The sequence below is a fragment of the Leucoraja erinacea genome, chromosome 7 (assembly GCF_028641065.1).
Source record: "Leucoraja erinacea ecotype New England chromosome 7, Leri_hhj_1, whole genome shotgun sequence".
Classification (NCBI taxonomy): domain Eukaryota; kingdom Metazoa; phylum Chordata; class Chondrichthyes; order Rajiformes; family Rajidae; genus Leucoraja; species Leucoraja erinaceus.
In genome coordinates this window covers 13,299,253-13,323,901 of record NC_073383.1, presented here as the reverse complement: position 1 = coordinate 13,323,901, position 24,649 = coordinate 13,299,253, and the positions used below count along the sequence as shown (strand labels likewise).

At 40.4% G+C, this 24,649-nt stretch overlaps 1 protein-coding gene across 1 annotated transcript in view; it reads right to left on the bottom strand.

Moving 5' to 3' along the window:
• slc39a10 (solute carrier family 39 member 10) overlaps positions 1 to 24,649 on the bottom strand; it is a 62,752-nt gene that overhangs the window by 37,557 nt on the left and 546 nt on the right. Inside the window, exon 2 of the mRNA XM_055637788.1 lies at positions 1,686 to 2,604. Within this exon, the coding sequence (XP_055493763.1) occupies positions 1,686 to 2,588 (903 nt within the window). The 5' untranslated portion in view covers positions 2,589 to 2,604. The remainder of the gene's footprint in view (positions 1 to 1,685; positions 2,605 to 24,649) is intronic.

Here is a 24,649-nt window from a genome sequence, read left to right as displayed (position 1 = left end):
TGAACTTGAGAATAAATGCATAATCCAGGGTATCTGGGTTACAATGAAGGATGTTTCCCTATATAATTCATTCCCCTCAGTACTGCTAAATGCGATAAGAAGTGGGCACAGTATTCTGTCTGTGAAATGTCATTCCCTTCATACCACCAGAACTGAACTTCAGAAACAAAGTATGTTGTGCAGCACCATGACACAGTACATTAATGCAACTCTCTGGGGATAGATTTCTTGGCTGTTATTTTCCATGGCATTTGCAAGTGCCAGCACCAGGATCTCTTGGGGAGCCAATGACATTCTGTATTTCAGACTCTCCCTTCCTGCATTACTAGTTGAATCCCCCTTGCACCAATTTACACAAAACTGCAGCCAAACAAACATATCAACTGGATTTGAGGCTTATAGAAGTCTAAATGATGAATACTGGAAGGGAATAGTTAAACAAAAAAAACTTAAAATTATGGGTCTGTCTAAAGTAATCTGAGGCAGGTTTATTCAAGTTTATAATTCCATCTGGACAAGGTAAAGATCTGAATACTTTGAATGGGGAAATCCAAGCCCCACATCCCTATCCGTTCTGAAGAAGCTGCTGTCTGCTTTGCCGAAGCCACAACATAGTTCAAAATGAGCAGGAATCCGTTAGCTGATGGAGCTACACTTATTCTATTTATAACTCTAAACAGCATGCATGGATACCAAGTTGGCCCTGTTTTCTACCATTCTGACGTTCCATTGCTCCTCCTTTACAGCACAGATCAGAAAACGAACACGGCACACATCCAGTAAGCGGCAGTCAATAGTTTGATTTTAAAACCAGTTGAATATTAACTAAACTATGTACAGTAGGGCAGCACACTGGTGCAGCTATAGAGTTGAAGCCTTACAGCATCAGTGGGCCGGGCTCGATCATGATGAAGTTTGTACGTTCTCCCATTGACTGTGTGGGTTTTCAGCGGGTGCTGTGGATTTCTCCTACATTCCAAACATGTACAGGTTTGTAGCTTAATTGGCTTCAGTAAATTGTCCTTAGTGTGTAGGATAGAACCAGTGTACGGGTGATTGTTGGTCGCCACGGACTTGGTGGGCCGAATGGCTGTTTTACGCGGTGTCTCTAAACTAAATTAAACTACAACTAAATTCTGGTTAACATCAGTTTTCATTATTAACATGTCTATCTGAAATTTGAACAAATACCTCAATTGCTTCCACGAATGGCCACCCAACTAAACAGCACACACAAAATATTACTTGAGTCATGATTTTTCTACTTTTTCCTGTATTGACAGCATATTTATAATTATTTATTAATAATGATAATTAATTATAATTGATAACTAAGTTCCAACTTAAGTTGAAGCTGAATTTTGCATTACCTACAACAAGACCTGAAATCAGCAAATTAAGTGGGTACTATCATAAAGTTTAAGAAACATTTGGACAGGTATATGGATAGGATAGGATATGGGCCAAATGCCTGGCCGGTGGGACTAGTGTAGATGGGGCATGTTGGTCGACATGGGCAAGTTGGGCCCGTTTCCACACTGTATGACTCTAAGCATAAGCAACTAGCGAAAAAGAATGAACACTTGAAATAGGTTAGCTTTTAATGCAGTGAATCATCTAAATTAATCGAGTCTTTGTTTATGGAATAAGTTATATTGTATATAATTTGATTTAACCAGTCCTACCTCATCATGTACAATCTTGGGTCCTGGGTGATCTTCATGATTCAATTTTGACGAACTCAAATCTTTTCTTCTTCTGTGCTGAGAAGTCATTTCTTCATCTGCATCATGAAAATGTTCATCGGGATAATCTTCATTCTTGGACATTATACTCAAGGATTCACCAGGAGATGGAGTGAATGCCATTTCTGGCTGCTTGGTTATACCTTTATGTTTTTTGCGTTTCTTTAACTTTTTTGTGGCTTGGTGTTGTAGCGTGTTGGGGTCTGATGGGTCAGGGGGCTGTTCACCCTCCTTCTGATCATGCGAGCCTCCAGAATGGCCAGTGCTTCGATGGTGATTGTGGTGACGATGACGGGGTTGATGGTGAGTAATGGAAGAGGGCGTCGTGGAATGTATATTCTTACTGTCAGAGTTTTTGCAATGCCTATCGTTCACCTTTGGGGCTGGTTGATCATGTGCCGTGTGATTGAAGTCTGAATGGGAGTGCTCATGTTTATGTTCTGGTCTCTCTAAAAGTTCTAAATGTGAAACATGATCATGATCATCGTGTTCATGGTCCAGATCTACAACTTTAACTTCCCCAAGACCTAAATTTGACAAGAGTTTCTCAAAACCATGAAAAGTCAACTTACCATTCTCACCATAGCGGCTGAACAGTTTGTGAATGTAATATATTTGTCTATTTACTGCATTGTGTACAGAGCTCTTGCTGGGATTATTTTGAAGGTACGACTCTTGAGATATCTGGTAGTCATTGTGTATATGGTTCTTCTCAGGAATATGGTTGGTCTTGTGATCATGATTACGTTCATGGTCATGGTCATCATGGCAATGGTTGCAATGGTGAAAGAGAAAAGTGAGTAAGCAAATGAAACAAAATTTTGTATGTAGATGTACCTTCATGGTGGCAATGCTGTACCTGAAACAAAACAAAAGAGTTTCAGAAAATTGGCCCAAATCATCCTGCCTCCTTACAACATCTTGTTACTGCCTGACTAAGGTGAATTTTAAAGATGTTCCAAAATAAAACTGTCATGTATAAGCATAATGATTTCATTAAAATAATAACAATGGCTCTTGCAAAAGCCTCAAGACTCCCTTGTCATGCAAAATGTTTTATTACAACCAAATACACAAAGGCACTTGGTTTGAAAAATGTACTGCAGTACATAGTTAATTTTGTGTCAGTAAAGGTTATTTCAGAATGATAAATATTCATGGAGACATGTTCAGTTGGATTTCCCCAAAGATACTGAATTATAAAGTTCTAATAGATCTACTGTTCACTATATCTGGGTAAGACAAAGAAAGTCATTGGAACTGACAGAAATCCATTTCACTCATTTCAGAAGTAGTTTTCAATGGAGAGGAGAATGCTACAGATAATTTAGATTAACTCAATTAAGTAAAAAATTATTAAATATATTTTAAACATGATTTTAAAACAAATAACTATGGTTTAAAAAAATTCAGCAAGCATTCTTATTTATTGAATATTTGTGAAAGTCAGACATTCATATTCAAGGTGGAAAAGATTGACAACTTTGAAAGCTTGTTCAACCTGGGAAGAGCAACTTTGAGTGGTCTGTGTCGGTCTTGTGTTATTCAGTCACATTAATTAGGCTGAGAAATTTTGACCAGATGCTTACTCGACCCAAGAGCAGATTTACAGGGTGGTACACAGCAACCTCAGGAAGCTTCTGACGAAATTCAGGACCAATTTTTACATTTTTTTGAAAAGAATATAAAAATAAAATGTACCAGCTGAAGAACTAATGTTAGAAAAAAAGACACAAAGTGCTGGAGCAACTCAGCGGGTCAAGCAGCATCTCTGGAGAACGTAGCGACATTTTGTGTCAGGACCCTTCTTCAGACTGATTGTGTGGGGGAAATTAATCTAGAAGAGAGGAGAGGCAGGACAAAGTTTGGCAGGTAATAGGTGAAGGGGGGGGGGTGTGCAGGATTTTGTTCATAACACGTTGGGAAAACATATTTTTTCTTTGCAAGAGGAGACTATCCAAGCTCATTGCAGGCTTTACAGCACCCAGGATAAATTTGTCTGACTGTTACTCTATCTAACATCCTAATGATTCACTTCTCCATTACAGATCAACACTGCACTTTTCTTCTTGGAGCACATTCCAAACCCACAAACTATCACACAGGTCAAGAAGTTCAGACGCATGAGAACATAAAGACCTGGATGCTCTTCTCAAAGCCTATCTCAATCCGGAGCTGATAATATATTACTGGTTCCTTCCTCATCTAAATCTTGAAACTCTCTCTCCAATAGTTCTGTGGAAATACCTTCATCAAGAGAACTGCAGAAATTCAAGGTGGTGGCTCACCAAGAAATCGATAGCAATTAAGAATTATGAATAGGAACTAAATCCTGCCTTTGACCTTGAAAAATAATTTTTTTAAATCACATGTTGTGAAATTTGTTCCACTATTTTTTATAAAGTTTACATATTAGCAATGCTGTTTTCCAGTAATACATCATTGTTATTTTGCTACTTTGCAGCAAATTCAGGTCTAATAACTGCCCTCATATTATTATAAAGCATTGGAATGGATGAAGATCACCGAGTTTCTCTCTGAATTTCTTTGATAAAAAGTTCATTTATTAAATGGCAGTTGCACAGAACTTCCAGAGGGCAGTCATATTGTCTTGCAAATTTACTAGATTTCACGAAATAACTTCCAAGATTGGACACACTTTGGGTCAGGAGTGCAGTAATGCAACATTATCTTTTGGAAACATCTATTTCTTACATTTAACAATGTACCTAGAATAAAGCTTGAATATCTGGCAATCTAGGCCAGATAAATACAAAGATAGATTAGGATGCTTTAGAAACTGCAGTAAGTGCAATAAGTAAAATAATTAGATTTTCAACCTGAATTTGACCCTGTGAGAATTAAAGTAGATTTTTTTTAAATGTGGTGTAATATATGTACCCTATCTATCAATATTTTAGGTGGTATCAAAGAGCATGTACAGATAATTCAGGAGAACCACCCATACCCTTGAAAATTCAATGCTGCACATGTCCCATTAAACAAAATAGAATTCTCTGAAATGAGCAAAATATCTTTTATAAATCACTGCATCTGTCCCATATTAAATGTGCAACATTAGTGTATTTAAATATATGTCAGTTATGTAAATGTCTATATATACAGGTTACAGATGATCTGACACAGTAACTTCAGCTTTACACAATTTCTCCTTTACATTTTCAAAGCATTTTTCAATTATCAATAATAAAATGCTCCACAGTATTCATTAATGAATGGATACTAAATGTCATCTATTAATTTAGTTGTTGAAAGCATTAAAGTAATGAAAGAATTACAGCACAGGGGCAGCACGATGGCGCAGTGGTAGAGTTGCTGCCTTACAGCGTGGACTCGGTGGGACGAAGGACTCATTTCCTTGCTGTATCTCAAAACTAAAAGTGTAAAAGAGTGATATGACATGGATTATTATAGAAAATAGATCCTGGTGGTGGGTATATGCGTCTTTTTACAATACTGCACACAATAATGTGACAAAGGGGGTCAAATTTCAAATTCCTTCAAAAAAGTTGACAAACACTTTATTGGGTTCATGACTTAATATAGTATCAACAAAAAATAAGAAAGCATATTGATGGCAAGTTTCCGAAAATGGCATCAGAACACAAATACATTTTGTGTGACGGTTGTCGCGTGGTGTCCACCAGTGACCTGGTTGGCATAGTAAATGGACGTATTTCTTATTCCTTTCTATGTTTATGAACACCACATGGAACAATAAAATTGCAAACACCGTTTCCTCTTCATTCACCTGATCATCTAGTAGAATACTGCATCCATCTGTGTGGACACCGCAACGCGCGTTACACATCATACACACAAATGTATGTTGCGGTGGGCACACAAAGGTTTGGTGTCCCAGAAAACGAACATTACATTATTAGTGAAAACCAAACATTTTCACCAATGTGATCTAAATGATACATTACCTTATGGATTTGAGCTATATCGATGGCCAATGATTCGTCAGAAGGTTTGATTTGTGATGATTTTTTAAGTAAGTAAAATGTCTCCGTAACGGTCGTTCTGGAGCTTCCGGAAGTTGACACGAATGAATTAAATTAGTGACTTGGTCCATACAAAAGGTAAACAAGAGTCAGTGTATTGCCAAATTGAAGATTGTTTCTTAGTTTTGATGACCAATTTATGTCCAAATTTTTTTTTTTTAATTAATTTTAAAAAGTCGGAAAATATATCGTAAACGGCCGTTGCGTTTTTGACACCACAATGTTTTTGATATATTAAATTGGAAAATAAGAAAAAATAATTAACTCGTCATTACTATCATAGGATACCTCGTTGGGTTTTTGAAAAGCAGTGTAAGTTTGGAGCCTCCGTGGTTTAACTTACAGAGGTACCACCCCCAATAACGGTCGTTGTGACAATGGACACCAAGCACAACAACCGTCACGGGATCTTTGCGTGCGGAATACCAGGCATGTTTATCAAAATATTATCCTAGATCATTATCAAAACGTATATGTATGAAGGCCATATGAAGTGTATTTATTAATTAAATATTTATGACTAAATGTGGTAGAGTTTTTCATGTCACAAATCGGTGGTAAAATGATGAAAAATTGTCTGCCATGAAAGAAGTTTTTTTGACTTTCAGTCTTGAAGTTATCTAATTTATATCTGTTATCATAAGGTTTCAGATGATGTGCAGATTTTTGTTAAGAATAGTGTATTGGTGTAAAAAACTGAATAATAATCTAGTCATTCACCGTGTCTTTCAAGAGCAAAGATCGTAGAGTGGAGCGGGTCAGCAGGCGATGGATAACAGGACAGTGGGCGGTGGAGCGTACTCCAGTGTCAGCACGAGTAACGTCAATTGGTCCCTTGAACTAGTATTGTCATTAAGATTACAACTGATTCAACTTGTCCCTGTGTGCTCCCGTTTTTCCCACCGTCTCGCCACCTGCCGTCACCCTCCATCCATTCAGTCATTCAGAATAAAGCAGGTGTGGAAGCCTTGGTAAAATTGAATTGTTACTTTCTGTCCATTTTTATTTCTTTATGTTTTTGAGCGTGAGAAATTCTGTCCCGCCAGCCTTTAGGAACTCAAAATGGGGCAGCGTCTTCGATGCAGGTGCGTCTTCATTGCCGGGAAATACGGTGGTTACAATTTTAAACGGAGGTGGGCAAGGAATTTCTTCTCACTAATAGAGGTAGGTCTCTGGAACTCTCTACCCAGGAGGCGTGTAAGCCAGACTGCTAGAGATAATTAAAGAGAAGGGTTTTTTTTGTTAAAAGATTGGAAAGTCAAGGGCAGGGCAGGCCTGAGCGGCCAGATGGTTTAAACCAGCTATTTTGTGTTCTTGTATTACCCAGAGTTGTCAGATACCGCTATCCCTTGGATAAAAATAGATTTTCATTAACTTAGAATCCAATTCATTGTAGGTTTTGATCAATTTATAGTGGGAAGGATATACTAAAATTTCAGAAAATATTTGTTTTTTGTATTTAAAATTGCTCAGCATCCGGGCATGGTTTCCAGTTATCACATACAAATAGGTATCAAGTTCCGATGACACGCTACCTTATACTCTCATGACAGCCATTTATTAACTTCTACTTAATATAGCAGACCTGAGCAAAACTGAGCAAGTGCTTTTATGCAAAGCAATTTCTACAATAATCTTTGTTATTTTTTTCCAACTGAGGAGGGACCCCAGTCTTGTCAACTAACAGATCTAGCAAGTGCTGAAGGAACAGTCTCGTAGATATTTACTGATGCAAGCCTTCAAAAAAACTAAACAACAAACTCCTGGTTCCTTTTGAATATCAAACTTACATTTGTGTGAACAAATAGATTGGTACCCAAGACAGAATTCCACAATACTGCACATTTGTACCATATCACTTTCTACAGTTCTGGTGGAAGGCATGAACCATGATTACGCAGAACATTATTCCATTATTCCATTAATACATTAAATAAATGTTGTATGAAGAATTCTCTGTGGGACTTTTAGTCTACTCAAACTCATTAGGCTGCAAGTCTAGAACCCAGGATTGTTCTGACAAGAATCACCTCTCTATTTCCTAAGAATGTCATGGCACATAAAAGGGTTTCTCTCTTCAGACATAAAATGTTTTATTCAGCCATGGAATAGCTTCTCTGTCAAAACAATCTCTGTAGCTGCTACCTTGCAGTCCCTAAAAGGAGGCTTCATGCAATTTTTTTGTGACATGTCAATGCTCGACTATTAAAATTTTTGGAATATCAAAATCATGGAATAAAAATGATGAATAGATGCTTACCGTAACATTGAACTGGAAAAGTACTTTAGAGAATCCTGGGGATGTCAACTCTTCGCAATGCCTAAAAGTATCGTTTTGCAACTAGATATTACTTGCTTCACATTCTCTGAATGCCAAAACTGCTAGTTTAAATGGGTTTTATAATAATAAACTTCACCTAAGGTTCTTTTTGACAACAAAGTAAAATAATGAACCCAGAATTTGTAGTCTTAAACATTGTTCATTTACACAGGGACAGAGTATAGTTAACAATGGGCATTGCTTGAAATAGATTAAATGTTAAAGATACATAGTCGACTAACATTATCGATGACAATTTGTATTTATAGTATATTTAATAAGGCAAAGGATCGCACATTCATTAGAGAAGCATTGAGATAAAAAATGGCACTAAGCTACAGTATGAATAGGGATCAGCAGGACAGATAGGGAGTTTCATAAAGAGAAAACACTGGCATTCTGCATTAATAAAGCAAAAAAGAGAGAGATCTTGAACAAAGGATACAGTAGAGGAGGTGCAAGTGAACCTCTGCCTTCCCTCTCTCTCTATCCGTCCCCACCCAAGTCGCACTAGCTTCTGGTTTTCACCCTACAAACAGCTTACAATGGCCCGTTTCCTTTATGTTACTTTTTTTGAATATCTTTCATTCATTGTGCTTTATCTCTCCACATCACCGTCTATATCTCTCGTTTCCCTTATCCCTAACCAGTCTGAAGAAGGGTCTCGACCTGAAACATCACCCAACCTGTATGCCCATCATTGCTAGAGTAACATCACACACAATTTGGAGGAATTGCACCTCTTACTCTGCTTGGGTAGCATACAGCCCAAATTGTATGAACATGAATTCTCAAATTTTAGGTGACTAATCTATAAACAACCCCCCCCCTTTATTTTACCCTCTTCCTTGTGCCCCACGTGGATGCATACCCATTTCTCTCAATCCCATCCTCCTCTTGCTTCACATTTCACTCCATTTCTCGCCATCTCACCGTCTTTTGTCTTTTCATCTCCGGCTTTTGACCACCCATAGCCAAACAAAACCCCCTTCAACTGTAGATCCACCTAACACTTGCCAGGCTTTGTCCTACCCCCCCCCCCCCCCCCCGCCGCCGCCCCACTGTCTCTTCCAACATTTCCTCTCCTACCTCCTGCTGCAGGAGGAAAGAGTCCCAACCTGAATTGTCACCTATCCACATTCTCTAGAGTTGCTGCATGACCTGCTGTTATTTCAGCACTTTGTGCCTTTTGTTATTATAAACATCAATGTCATCTCATCATTTGCTGAGCAAGCAGAGAAAACATGATGTTCACCAACTAGACAAATGGTCTTACAACCAAGGTTGAGTAACAAAGTATCTCTTTCACTACTCCAGCACCCACCTACCTCATACCCCCCATAGTTTCAAAACTGCTGTTAAATATTAATTCTAGAAAGAACAAATGGTTCAATTTGTACAACAAACAAGATAGAAAATATTTGACTGAGCTAAATTGGTCAGCTTTTACAAAGTTTTATCAAAATCGAACATCTACTGTGGCTGCATTCACGGCGGATCAGAAGTTATGCCGTTGCAAGGCAGGAATATTCGTTTATTTGCACAAGTAGTGATACAGGCAAATTAGTCTTAAAAACCTGTATAGAAATTGGAACGAGTTTTAATATTCATTTGCAGGATGTGGATAACAGAAACATTTACTGCCTGCTCCTTTCTGCCCTTTAGAAGTTAGAAGGGAGATACTCACTTGAATCACTTCAGTATTACGAAGTCCCTGGATTTAGATCAATCAATTAGGTAATTTATATATTTCCAAGTTCGGGCAATGTGTAATTTTAAGGGGGTGCTATAGGTGGACAACCTGCAGCCTTGCCCTTCTAACCTTTATCGTATTGAAGATGGCTATCTGACCCAAGTCTCAGTTGGCTCTTTGTGAACCAACTATTTCTTCATTCCTTACCCATAACCTTGCAAATCATTCACCCTAATGCCTATTCATTTCCCTTTATATTCCTCATTGTTTAATGTCACCACCTTTATAAGAAACTAGACCAAGTGGGACCCATTAGGTCCCTGTCACACAGGAGGCCTGGTCCCCCAACTCAATATTCCACCACACATAGCCCCCAACTACGCTGGCGACCCTCCCCAACTGTGCCTTGCCATCCCTCTTCCTACCCTTATCCTCCTCCATCCCCCATCATCCCTCAACACTCCCTCTTCTCCTCCCCCCTACCCTCAGTCACTCCCTCCCTCCTTCCATAACCCCTCTTGACGTCATTGTGAGGTGGAACGCTGCTGTTTTTTAAAACGCAGTTTTGAGATCCCATTGTGATGTCATTGTGGGACAGAACACTGCTGACGGGCAGTTTATGTAAATGAGATCCCATTGTGGGGTGGAACACTGCCTACGGCAGGGCAAGTGGAAAATAGTGTTTTTTGTAAAGTTTAAAATGTTAATAACGTAAATTATACCATCAATGTGAACAAAACTTGTTTAATTGAGATCAGTGAGAGTTACGTCAAAACGAATAAAATTTATAAAATAAAGTCGTTCTTCTTACTAATATAAGATGGAAGCTAACTATAAAGAAGGCATGGTCTGGTAGAACAAAAGAATGGCTCGCTGCCAAGTCTGAATGACTTTGCAAAATATATGGAACACAATATTATGGAGGAAAGGTTATCTTTTTAATAAAGAAATTAAGATGAAATCCCGCAGTCCTAACATGTGCTTCTTTCAAGACCATGAAGAAGCCAAGATTGAAAAATATAGCTCACATTGCAGAGATCAGCAATAACGTTATTGGATGAGCTTGATTTGGACCAGCTTTTCCTATATTCTGAAAGCCTATAGAATCTTTCAATCATAACATATTCAGACTTGGTAGGTGTGTTCTATTGATAAGAAAAATGTATAACTACACTAATTCCTCTTTGTTCGAAGAGTGGAGCCCGAGAAGCACTGAGCAATGTTTGTGCTCTTTGTAGTTTGAATTTTGAAAACTCATACCTCCAGATTCAGAGATTTTCTTCCCAGCTGTTATCAGGCAACTGAACAACTCTCATAAGCCAGTGTGGGCCTGACTACCATCTACCTCATTGGAGACCTTTGCACTACCTTTAATCGAACTTTATATTACATTAAATGTTGTACTTTTATCAGTATATGGCTTGATTGTAATCATGTATAGTCTTTTGTTGACTGGATAGTACACAAAGGTTTTTCATGGCACCTCAATATGTGACAATAATAAACTAAACTATCAAATATCATCTCAATCAAACACACCCGCCCCAATGGGAACAGAATCACCAGACAATCACCAGAAATTACCAATAATTTCCATTTTAACCAGATTCAATCTGAAGCCATTTAATAATCTTTTTTGGCACTTTCTTGTGGACCTTCGTGAACTACAATAACTGGAATGGAATGCATTTCACTATTTGTAGCCTAAGGTAGTGCATTCTAAAACTTCAATGCTATATTTTAATAATCTATGTCTCTATTAATGTTCACACAATAGATTTGACAAGTTCTAGAAGTGTTGCTGAAGAAGCCTTGACAAGTTGCTCCAGTGCTCATTGTATAAAGTTATACATTTCAGCCACTGTGGAATGATGGAGGGAGTGAATCTTTAAGATGAAAGGGCTGCCAGTGAAGCTGTCTGCTTTAACCTAGTTCAAGCTTCTTTAACATTGTTGGAAGCTGCCCTTATCCAAAGAAATGCAAAGTATTCCACATTTCTGACATGTGCCTTGTAGGTGGAAGTTTTGCCAATTTGGAAAGCAAGTCCCTTATCACAAATCCTAGTCTCTGATTTTGTGTTACCGCCAATTTAATGCAGATGGTCCAATTAAGTAAATTTCATGATGAACCCACATCCTACCTCCTCCACAAAAATCTAATGGCACTGGCACTCTCTTGAAAGTCAAGAGAGATATGTCATTTGCATATTGTTACTTGCCACATATAATCCTTTGAACATTTTCTAAATTTTCTGCACACAGGCTTAGGCCGCCTCATTACTTGCAGAATTTAAAACAAATAAATATTGCACAATCAGCAAAAAATCCCTATTTATCAGGAAAGGAAGGGTTTGTTAAAGCAGCGGACTTGGGTCAAGGACAAGGCTCTGAAAAATTCCTATAACAATATCCCAAGACCTTCAACTTCTCCAGCTAATGGAGTATTGCCCATTGACCAATAATCTCAGTTTTATGATGGGTTAATACTCATTGGTAAACAAAGACAAATATTTTTCCATACTACAGGCTCCCAGAGAATGATCTTATTAATATTTCGTATGTCATATTAATAACTGCTTTAGGTCCTTACACATTTCACTAGTTTCAGTTAGATTTTTGGCAAAATCTGATGTGGATGAAATGCTTACTTTATAACATCAGGGGTGAACTCGGGCATCGACCATTTAAGAACATGCTAAGAGAAAGGAAAACAAAGGGCACTTAATGGAGGTCAGACATTCAGCAGTTGTGGCAGAATTGGTCCAGGATGACCGAGAAGAGCTGCATGGTGTAATATGACCGTGCAGCAGAGGGACTCTGGGGTTTGGCATCTCTATCAGGCCAGAGTCCCAGGATTTTTCATTATTTGTGGTGCAGATGTTGCAGTTCATTAACACTGAAGGAGAATGATTATGAGCTTCACCTGCAACACAACTGGAAGCGAGAGGTTTTAGGCACAGAAAGGTCTCTACAATGAGGTGTGGTGCTTAATGAAGGTCATACAGAGCTGGGATTTCCGAATTTACTCGAACCCATTGTACGTTCAAGGGGAAAAACATGTTCTTTTCCAAAACTATTATATAAGTTCAACTGCAGTTTAGCAATCTGGATAATTCTCACAGATTTCATATGGCAGAAAAGGATATAATGTTATATATAGTGGGTCCAGTTAGAGATCAGTAGTGCAAAAGGGTGCTTGAGCTTTACCATTTCAAAGAGTGTTATCTGAACCATAAAATTACTAGCTGGGAAGAGTCCATACAGCATTCATGGGAGAGGATTGGAATCTCAAACATCCAGTATCCTTGAATGCTCCCCAAGCGAGGGAGAGCTAGAAGTGAAATTATTATAAATCAATACAAGGTTACAAGTACTTTTTCTTTTGGGGTGGGGGGAAAAAAATGAGATGAATAGTCCTGGGATAAAGAAAGATAAGCCGACCAAAAAAGATAAGCCGCACGCTTATTGGGTGCCTGTCCACCGGAAAAGTAGTCCGAGTCTAACCTTGTATTACAAATACCACTGCCAAACCAGCTGTATTCTTTACATAATTGCTTGTCATATTCCCCGACATTGTTCACTGGTTCAATGGTACTGTATCGTCACATGTACTGAGGTACAGTGAAATTATTTTTATTTATATACAGCATAGTAAAAATCCTATGATATGCAGGTATCAATACAGAGAGGTACAGGTTTATAAGAATAGTAAATTACACTGAGGCAGTACACAAGGGTTTGCAAAGTAAAATAATGACAAGGAAGTCAGACCGGGGAAAAAAAATTAGTATGATATTGAGCTAGGGAGGGATGAATGGAAGAGTAAGCAGGTGTGTGGATTAATACATCTGGGAGATGAAAGGTCTACAGTCCAGGACAAAATACCTCAACTGGATTCAGCATCATCCTTTGCACCTCTTACTAGCTTCTTGGTATCACCACCCCAAATCTAAACCATCTCCCATTCTGAAATCACAATGGCCAAAGCTGATTGTTACAGTGACATTTACATTGGTACAACATTTAAACTGTACTAAATTGTATTGCACCTTAAATAAAGGGCTGGCTTTCTGCATGGTGCAAGAAAATACAAAAGTTGTTCGTGGGGCGGGGTCATAGAGTCATACAGTGTGGAAATGGGGCCTTCGGCAAAACCTGCTCTCACCAGCCAACAGGTCCCAGCTACGCTAGTCCCAACTGGCTGTGCTTGGTCCATATCCCTCCAAACTTGTCCTATCCATGTACCTGTCTAACTGTTTCTTAAATGTTGGGATAGTCCCAGGCTCAACTACCTCCTTTGGCAGCTTGTTCCATACACCCACCACCCTTTGTGTGAAAAGGTTACCCCTCATATTCCTTAAATCTTTTGCCCTTCAGCTTAAACCTATGTTCTCTGGTCCTCGATTCACCCACTCTGGGCAAGAGACTGTGCATCTACCCGATCTATTCCTCTCACGATTTTATCTATCTATCTACTTACTAAAACTCTCATCTTGATAGCGCTATCTAACCGGACCACCTTACTCACCATTGTCCTGTGATGTAGTGTATCAAGTTTCGGTCAAATCGATGGTATATTTTACAAGTTATTCACATTTTTAACTTTACAAAATCTAGTTTGAGAAAGAATCACTTGAACACTGCAGTGGCAGTTATAGCTATGACATCACAGTGAGATCTCATTTACATAAACTGCCCATGAGCAGAACTCCACCCGACAATTACATCACAATGGGATCTCATTCACAGAAACTACCTGCGAGCAGTGTTCCAGCCCACAATTACATCGCAATGGGATCAGCAGCTTCCACCTCAAGGGAGATTGGGAGGGGAGGGGGGTTATGGAGGAAGGGAGTGACTGGGGGTAGGGGAAAGGAGAGGTGAGGGAGGGAGTGGAGGAGGAGAGGGAATAGAAGAGGGTGAGGGAGTGTTGGGACACAAGGGGAAATGATCCGTAAAAGCGTCACTGAAGGCTATGGGCGAGTGCGGGAAACGGGTGGCGTTGGGGGAACGGGTGAGTGGTGGAATATTGCGTTGGGGGAACGGTGCCCAACGGGTCCCACTTGGTCTAGTATCTATACCATTACTAAAACTCTCATCTTGTTTGTGATTCTGTGTGCGCACGTGTCTGTGATCCCATGTGCTCCCAGAACTACGCCAAAACGGTGCACGATAGCGCTACAATTTTTGGACCACCTTATTCACGATTGTCCTGTAGTGTCTTTTTTTTAAAATCAAGTTTCATTCAGATTGATGTTATATTTTACAAGTTATTCACATTTTGAACTTTACAAAACCCCTTTGTGAAAAATGATGAAGTTGCAGTGGCAGTTACAGCTATGACATCAATGGGATCTCATTTACATGAACTACCCGTGAGCAGTGCTCCACCCGACAATGACATCACAATGGGATCTCATTTCCATAAACTGCCCATCAAGTGCTCCACCCAGTGCAATGAGAGATTTGTTACATTGTTGTAAGGAGAAGGGGGAGAGGGCGAGGAGAAATATTATTTAAACTGTGTCTAGTGGGGGAGTGCGATAGGGGAGAGGTAAGTGGTGGAGCAGGTAGAGGCAGAGAAGGGGGTAGGGAGGGGAGAGGAGTTATGGAGGGAGGGAGTGACTGAGGGTAGGGGAAAGGAGAGAGAGAGAGGAAGAGGTGAGGGATGTAGTGGAGAAACGATGGAGGGCCAAGAGGAGGGGAGGGAGTGTATGAGCCGCACCTGTGCAGTTGGAGGCTGTGGGCGAGTGGTAGAATATTGTGTTGGGAGAACGGGTGAGTGGTCCCACTTGGTCTACTAAAACACTCATCTTGTTTGTTTGTATGTATGCGGGCGCATGATATTCGAAAACCCCGCCAAAACAATACATGATAGAGAAATAAGTTTTGTTCGGCTTGATGTTATATTTTACAAGTTATTGACATTTTTAAACTTTATAAAAATCACTTTTCAAACCACTTTTCCACTTGCCCTGCCCGTCAGCAGCGTTCAACGTCACAATGATGTCACAATGGGATCGCGAATCTCATTTACTTTTGAAAAAATCAGTTTTAATCAAATTCTTCCCTTTTCATTAACATCTAACATTGTTTAGGTTATTTTAAAAAAACATTGCGATTTTCATTGTGGGAGGGGTGGGACAGGGAGGAGGCGAGGAGTGGGGGGGGGGGGGGGGGGGAGAGAGAGAGAGAGAGAGAGAGAGAGAGAGAGAGAGAGACTTCCATTTCCATCAGGACTGTGGAGAGACTCTCTTCCACAGTCCCCTAACAAATGCCCTTAATGTGACCACTGGTGGCCATGCCCAGACAGCAGGTCTTCAATACTGACCCCTAAACCCATGTCACTGTCTTAAAGGATATAAAACATTCTGACCAAGCTTTCAACCTAATATTCATAATTATCTTATTAGCTACTCGTGATACCTCTTGCTTGGGTAAGCTTTACTATGCTAAGGAGGTTCAACACTTTATTTTTATGGTCAAAGGAAGGTGAGAGAGGACATTTTACAGTGCATTACAAAACCTTGACACAGCTAACCAAATTATGTGGTATGACAAAACATTGCTACAATGTCATGCAATCCTATTTTAAACTTGTTCAACCCAGGCCTTAATGTAACAATGAATAAACATTAATGAGCAATCCTCCACCACAACTTTCCAGTCACTCCAAAATGGCAGAGATAAATTTGCATTTGTTCTTTCACATTCAGAGAATTTGCCTACAGCCCATAACATACTTTGCAAGCAGTTAACCAGCACGCCCAGTAATGTGATAATGATTAGAACCGAGGAAAGAATTAATATAACAAAATGCAATATTGCAATATATAGAATCACCCAACATTTAGTCACCAGATGGAATTTGAGGATGCTTCAATGGCAATGGACTGAGCATGGCAATAGATCTGCAAATACAAACAAGAACTATAAAATGAATGCTTGGATGATTAAAAATAAATGCTTGATCATGAGATTATGAGACCTGGGATGCAGGAAAAAAGTTCCCTATGTTGGGCGAGTCCAGAACCAGGGGCCACAGTCTTAGAATAAAGGGGAGGTCATTTAAGACTGAGGTGAGAAAAAACTTTTTCTCCCAGAGAGCTGTGAATTTATGAAATTCCCTGCCATAGAGGGCAGTGGAGGCCAAATCACTGGGTGGATTTAAGAGAGAGTTAGATAGAGCTCTAGGGGATAGTGGAGTCAAGGGATATGGGGAGAAGGCAGGCGCGGGTTATTGATAGGGGACAATCAGCCATGATCACAATGAATGGCGGTGCTGGCTCGAAGGGTCGAATGGCCTCCTCCTGCACCTATTTTCTATGTTTCTATGACTTAGAATAGAAGTTGAATTACATTCTGAAATCTACATAGGACAGAACTTGAGAGTTTGTTGGATATTCTGAAGAGACAAATTACCATTTCAGCTGACAAAACAAATATAGACACAAAATGCTGGAGTAACTCAGCGGGATAGGCAGCATCTCTGGACAGAAGGAATGGGTGACGTTTCGGGTTGAGACTCTTCTTCAGAGAAGTCAATGTTCATACCACTGGGGTGTAAACTATCCAAGCGAAATATGAGGTGCTGTTACTCCAATTTGCACTGGGCCTCACTTAACATTTTCTCTAACTTCATAGCCCTTGCTGTCTCTCGCCATCCCCTCCCCAGTTCTCCCACCAGTCTTACTATCTTTGCCTACATTCTATCTTTGTTCCGCCCTCCCCTGACATCAGTCTGAAGAAAGGTCTTGACCCAAAACGTCGCCCATTACTTCTATCCAGAGATGCTGCCTGTCCCTGCTGAGTTACTCCAGCATTCTGTGTCTACCTTCAATTTTTAACCAGCATCTGCAGTTCTTTCTTACTGGGGTGTAAGCTACCCAATCTAAATATGAGGTGCTGTTCCTCCAATTTGTGCTGGGCCTCACTCTGACAATGGAGGAGGCCAGGGACAGAAAGGTCAGTCAGTGTGGGGAGTTGAGGGGGAAGGGGAGGGAGGCGGAAGGAGATCAGGTAGCAAATTAGGCGGACTGAGCACCCCCAGAATGGCGGGGCAACTAAAACAGGACAAAACCCGCTGCCAGGACAAGGCGTCCAGCCGGCCCTGACGAAATTGATCGGCGGCATGAGCAGGTAGGTTTAGGCGGACTGAGCAGGTGTTCAGATAAACGATCACCGAGCCTGTGCTTGGTCTCGCTGATATATAGGAGTCGACACCTGGAACAGCAGATACAGAAGATTTGATCTGCCGGTTGTTAAACACAAACTCTTTTGATGTCTCTTTTTCACACTTCCTTATCTCTACGTCTCCCTCTCCCCTGACTCAGTCTGAAGAAGGGTCTCGACTCGAAACATCACCCATTCCTTCTATCCAAAGATGCTGCCTGTCTCGCTGAGTTACTCCAGCATTTTGTGTCTATCTTCGGTGTAAACTAGCATCTGCAATTCCTTCCTACAGATGAAACCAAGTCAGATAAAATGAAGCACTTAATGGTTATAAACAGGAGAGCCAACCCTTATCTCATTCTATAACAAATTGTTATCATTATGTAAATGATAAATAACTATACCTTTGTGACGTGTGTAATTAATTTTTTCATCGAAAACAACTTAAATAGGGGCATTTATGATCGCAGGCCAGTTGGCACCCGATGAAGCCAAATCCTAAACAGCTCCCAACTATTTACACAGTCACAGTCCTATCACATGGAGAAATTACCAAAAAACACGATGGAAATGACTGACATTGAACCCTATGCTTTCCACCAAACAATTAGACCAGATTTAGTTGTTTTCCTCCATGTCCAATGCCATATACAAAAATGCATTAAAAAATATAAAAAGCATAAAAAGTGCTGTTTAAAATTCATAGGTCTAATCAAGTAAGAATATTTAAATTAAATCTGGAATATTAACCTATTGTTGTCAGTGCAGCAGAATTATCCATGTAGACATAGAACAGTACAACAACAGCAGGGGTTGGCAACCTACGACCCCTGGGCCAAATACGGCACGTAACCCGAAATCATCCGGCCCGCAGGTGGATTTTCCCCACCCGTAATCATCCGGCCCACCTAGCAACAGTGGCCGAGTGTCGCGAGCAGCAGTGCCCCGATCAGCGGCCGAGTGCCGAGCTCTGGCTGTACCGCATCCTGCGCAAAGCAGCTGGCATGGCTGTGCACCTTCTGTGAACACGTTCAAGAAAGAAATGCAGATGCTGGAAAAATTGAAGGCAGACAAAAATGCAGGAGAAACTCAGCGGGTGAGACATGCAAGGATTGCATGAGGCTGCCTCACCCACTGAGTTTCTCCAGCATTTTTGTCTACCTTCTGTGAACACGTGATTTAATGCCTGCCATCCGGGGCGGGATCCATGTGTACACGTGATAGATGTGGCCCGCCATCCGCTCAGACATGCGTCCTGGCCCCGATGCAGAATAAGGTTTCCGACCCGTGATCCACAGAATAGGAAACTGCAGAAGCTGAAATTTTGAATTAAACATTAATTGTGGGAGGAATTAGGAAACAGCAGACCCCTGGGCCACATAACGGCACGTACCCGAAATCATTCCGGCCCGCAGGTTGATTTTCCCCACCGTAATCATCCGGCCCGACAACAGTGGCCGAGTGTCAGGCAGCACCTGCGGAGGGAATGGACAGATGACATTTCGGGTCAGGACCTTTCGTCATACTGATGACATGGGGGTTGAAAGCAAGTAAATCAGTGTGGGGATGGGGCAAAGCCTGTCAAGCAGTGTGTGGAAATAAATGGGGGGGGGGGGGGGGGGGGTATATATGGATGGGTAATAAAATGAAATATGGGAAAAGGGGATGGAAAAGATAGGTGCACAGCTGCCTGCCCCTTCCAACCTATATTAAAGACACTTCACTCTTTGCCCCTTCAAATTACTCAACCCCCACCGCCTTATCTTTACCCTGGACATTCAGTCCCTCATAGGGTTGCCAACTTTCTCACTCTCAAATAAGGGACAAATGGTCAAAATAAAGGACAAATTCCCAACAGCAATTTGTTGACCAAATTGGCCGAGTGAATGAGTTGGCCTGGCTGCGGGACTGCACACAAAGCCTAGCTGGCGGGCCAGCCGAGGAGTTGTGGCCCGGGCGCCGGACTTTGCGCCCGATGTCGCACACCAAGTCTGGCACCCATCTAACTCATGAACCGATGATTGGCCATGAGGGGTGGTGGTGTCAGTGGTAAGCGAAGGACGGACAGCTGGCCGGACTGCCGACCGACAGGGCCATGGGTGAGGGGCTGCTGCTGCACTCCATGGGCTGCACCATTTCGGGACGGGCGAGGCGGGGCCGGATGTGGCACTCTGACAGTTCCCTCAACCCGAGAAGTAGTAGTATGGGACAAACCAATTTAGCCCAATATACGGGATGTCCCGGCTAATACGGGCAGTTGGTAACCATAAGCCCTCTACACTTCCATTTGCCATAGAAATTGCCTTGGAGCTCCCCAGTTCTTCCTTAAACAGAGATGTAATCTGGCTTTCCACTCTGACATCCGAGATGTCCCCTTTGTTCAGTAAATGTGGTTCCCCAGGGGGGTAGTTGTGGATGGAGCCTTCATCTGTGTCTCCTTCAGTTCTGCTCTCAAGCCAACCCTTCACAGACAGAACGGGGATAGAATTCCATTGGTCCTCATCTTTCATGCCACCTGCACAACATTTTCAACCATCAGTCACATCCTCCTGTCCCCATCATTGAACTCTCCAGTTTCAGGGTGATTCCCCTGTCCCTTTCGCATCCACACCATCCCCTTCTTATTTACCCATGCCCCCCCCCCCCCCCCCCTTTTCCTCTTTTCCTCTACTCCGTTCCCTTCCACCCACCATTCCGCCCTCTGGCTTTAAATTTCATTCTTCATCTTCTTACTTTTCAGATTTCAAACCTGCAATCTTTTCTCCATTGCAACTCTAGCCTTTTTAAATATCTGCCTCAGCCAATCACCACATTTCACCTCAATCCACCCATCACGTCACCTCTTACACCATCCCCACTCCTCAACCATTTTTCTCTCCTCTACTCGATCCATCTGAAGAATGAGCTCAACCCAAAACACCAGCTCATTTCCCACCATAACTACTGCCCAGCTTGCTGAGTTCCTCCAGCACTGTATTTTTGTGAATGGAGGAGATGGCTGCATTTCCTTGAAAACATTGCAGTGCAAAATCAATTAGCTCAAAAAAACAAGGACCCTTTTGCCTACTATTTGACTTAGTAGTCAACTTATTTGACTTAGCTCAACTTATTTCTACGTTTTACATTGTGTAGGCCAACTCGGAGATGCAGAACCACACCTCAAATCTCTGCAATTGAGCATCTGTTACATTGAAACTTATTAAAGTGAAAACAACTTTGTGTAAGACACTTGCAGCAAAGCGGACCAAAACATACTCGAATGTCTTTATTTTGCAGCCAGTCAAAGACAGGTCACGAACAGAAAATAAATCCGTTGAACCTTTTAATATTTCAACTAATTAATTGTATGGGGTAATGCAAGAACAAAATACTTGAAATCTAACACTGCAAACATACTTGAGGGGCTATTTATGTGACAATGTATTCATGAACACCAATTAAAAAAACTAGCAGCTTGTTGTGAGAAAAATAAAGTGGATTGTTGACGTTCTGGAAAAATGTGTGCCAAATCTGGTTTTATCTGTACTAGATGGACAAAGAATGCAAGGTTACCAAGTAGCAATTTTCAGATTTCCCAATCCTCAACCCAAGTATGAAGTTGGACTTATCAACACAATGGTGATTAACCAGGGTCTTTTATGGACTTCCAGTGTAGCAATGTCATTAGTTCTCAGTTCTGAATGCATTTTTTGCTTACGACTTACCTAAACGTGCTATCTGATCAACCTGCAACAATATATGCAATACGGCAATCAATAACCAACTATTCACTATAAAAAGATTGAGAAAGATGCCATTGTAAGTGTCTCCCAGCTGCACTCTATCTTCGTAAAAAAATTAATTATGAATCAGCAGCAGTTTCATCGCTTATCTCTCCTGCTTCAACCGCATTACCATCTGTTTATATATTACACATCATCTTCAACAAGAATGCTGTCAAGAGGTGGGAGGGTAATTATAGAATGACAGGTTTACACAAGAATTTTAATTACAAGCGTGGACATAGAAATTAATGATAGAAAGACACAATGAACAAATTCAAAATAGGGACTGCATTATATCAGGAATTGAAATTGTCTCATCACTTCAAGACAGCACTCATTTAATCTTTGGGTGCAAGACCACTAGTTAATTGTGCATTGTTTAAACCAGGTAACTTTATACAAATTGGTCTCCCCTCCCACCCATCATTTACAATTTAGTTCTCCATACACTCAATATAAAATCTCAATGAAGTTTATTATTATTATTAATAAATGCAAATGCGCATGCTGGTGCTATGGCAACCACATTTTGTACTGGAATATATTGTTTTAATCTGATGGAGAAGTGGTTTAAAATGACACCAACATAAATCCTTTCCATGATAGGATATGCGAAAGCACAATGAATGCAATGAAGGTGCCATAAATAATTTGGCCCACTGCATAGGAAGGAACTGCAGATGCTGGTTTAAACCAAAGTTTAAACCGATGCAAAAAGCTGGAGTAACTCAGTGGGTCAGGAAGCATCTCTGGAAAAAAGGAATAGGTGACGTTTCAGGTCGAGAAGGGTCTTGACCCGAAAGGTCACATAATTATTTTCTCCAGAGAAGCTGTCTGACCCGCTGAGTTGCTCCTGGTTTGTGCCAATAATTTGGCTCACATTAAAATTGGAAACTGCACAATAGGGTAAAAATCAGATTTTCCCCACCAGAGCAAATTATGTGCAGAATTCCAAAGACGAACAGTTCTTTTTTTATTTTTTTGCTTCAACACTCGATCCAAAACTGAACAGAGTTATAAATACAATAAAGGCTTGAAAAACAATTTGGAACTGATTTTGAATATAGGAATGCATTTACTTTAATAATTTTGCCTGTACTGTATGAGGCAAACGGCCTTGCTGACCATCAGATTTTATAAATTGTAACAAATCAGATTAAATGGATAAGCACAACTGCAAAAAGAACCACCACATAAACTAAAAATCTGTAATTCCTAATACTGTCACCGTGGATACTAATGTTTGAAAGCGTAGACAGAAAATGTTTTCACTTGGAGGGCATCTGAAATTAGGAGACAAAGACAAAAGTTACAAATAAATTCAATTGGCAATTCTAGAGCTTATGTACCAACAAACTCAAGAATGTGCAACTTGTTACTAGCAGTAATTGCAATGAAATGGCATTGATACATTTAAGACAAAGCTGGATAAGCACAAGTGAGAAAGGAGTTAGAAAACTGGTAGGATTAGTAGTGAGGATAGTGGATTTATCAAGGTAGGAAGTTTAAAATGGAAAAGCAGCTTGTGTGGAACAGCTTCAAATATGTCAAATTTTCCATTTTTATGCAGACTATGTATAGATGTACATTTTAGCAACTGGGTCATGGAACACTTGTTGTATTAGTACCTTGAACTGAACTTGACAGGCTGAAAACATTCATTCACAGGTAAAATGGACATTACAAAATCCAAGCTACAGATGGTGTTACATCTCGAACTTCTTGCACGTCTGCCAGATCGGAATTCAAATGCAAATATTCTTGCAATGCAGCCACAAATAAAATATACTAAATGATTTAAGTTTTCTTGGTTCATTCATTGAATTTCCAAAAGTGTATGGAAATTGTGGGATTTAGACAGGTTAGTACAAACCAGATGAGACCATCGGTTATATACTCAGCAGTGCCCAGAATACAAATTCAAACAGCCATTATATTCCAACACTACCGCTGTCTAATCAAAAGGACCATGGCTGCGATTTATCTTACCCATACTTTTTAGATGGGTTATACTTTAGCCCCTTCAGATAACCATTTGAATGCATGCACTGAAATTAACAACTGCCATAGAGCAAGATAATTGATGTTTGGGGTATCAATTTCAAAACTGCAAATTCAACTACATCACGCAGCATCATCAAATACAAATTAAAAACCTTCTGACACAATATTATTTTCACTTTTTAATTTCTGATATTTTTTTTATAGATAACTAATGAGACAGATTTAGTTTTTGCGAAAGTTTTATAACATAGTAAAATTGGACCAACCCTTGAAGGGCACTTAAGTGAAGGTACCCACATGGGAACGTTATTCAGTCTGCAACAGAGAAAGCATTATGGAAGATCAAAATCCAAGCCGCAGTTGAGAACAGCAGCAATTTGAGATTCAACATGCAACTGCTACATAATGCGTGGTATGCCCTCTGTGCGAAAACGCTCACCAACAAACCATCGTTATAAGGACTATCATTTAATTCTGTTGAAGAATGATGCAACAATTCGCGTTTGTCAGCAATTCGGAAAGAATAAATTACACCTCGTGAAACCATCAACCAAAGATTTCCTTGTTCTTCAAGGCGACATTTTAACGATGATAATACCGCAGTTTTTCGCGTCATTTCCCACAAATTGTGGTTTAACTGCAACATAGTTTCATTTCCCACGTGAGGGTAAACCTGGAAAAGCCTCATGGGCGAAAATAAAAGGAAACAGCCGCGGTCGGGGCCGGCGTTAAAAATGCGCCAAACTGTGGGTTAAAAAAAAAACTGCTGCAAAAATAAAGAGAAAAACCGAATGGCCCGCATGCCCATCGCTCTGAACCAAAGATCCTATAGGATCTTTGCTCTGAACCATGCAGTCTGAACGTTGTAGGGTGAGAACAAGCAATAGCCGCAATCCTTAAACCCAAGCGGGGGAGAAATGAGCC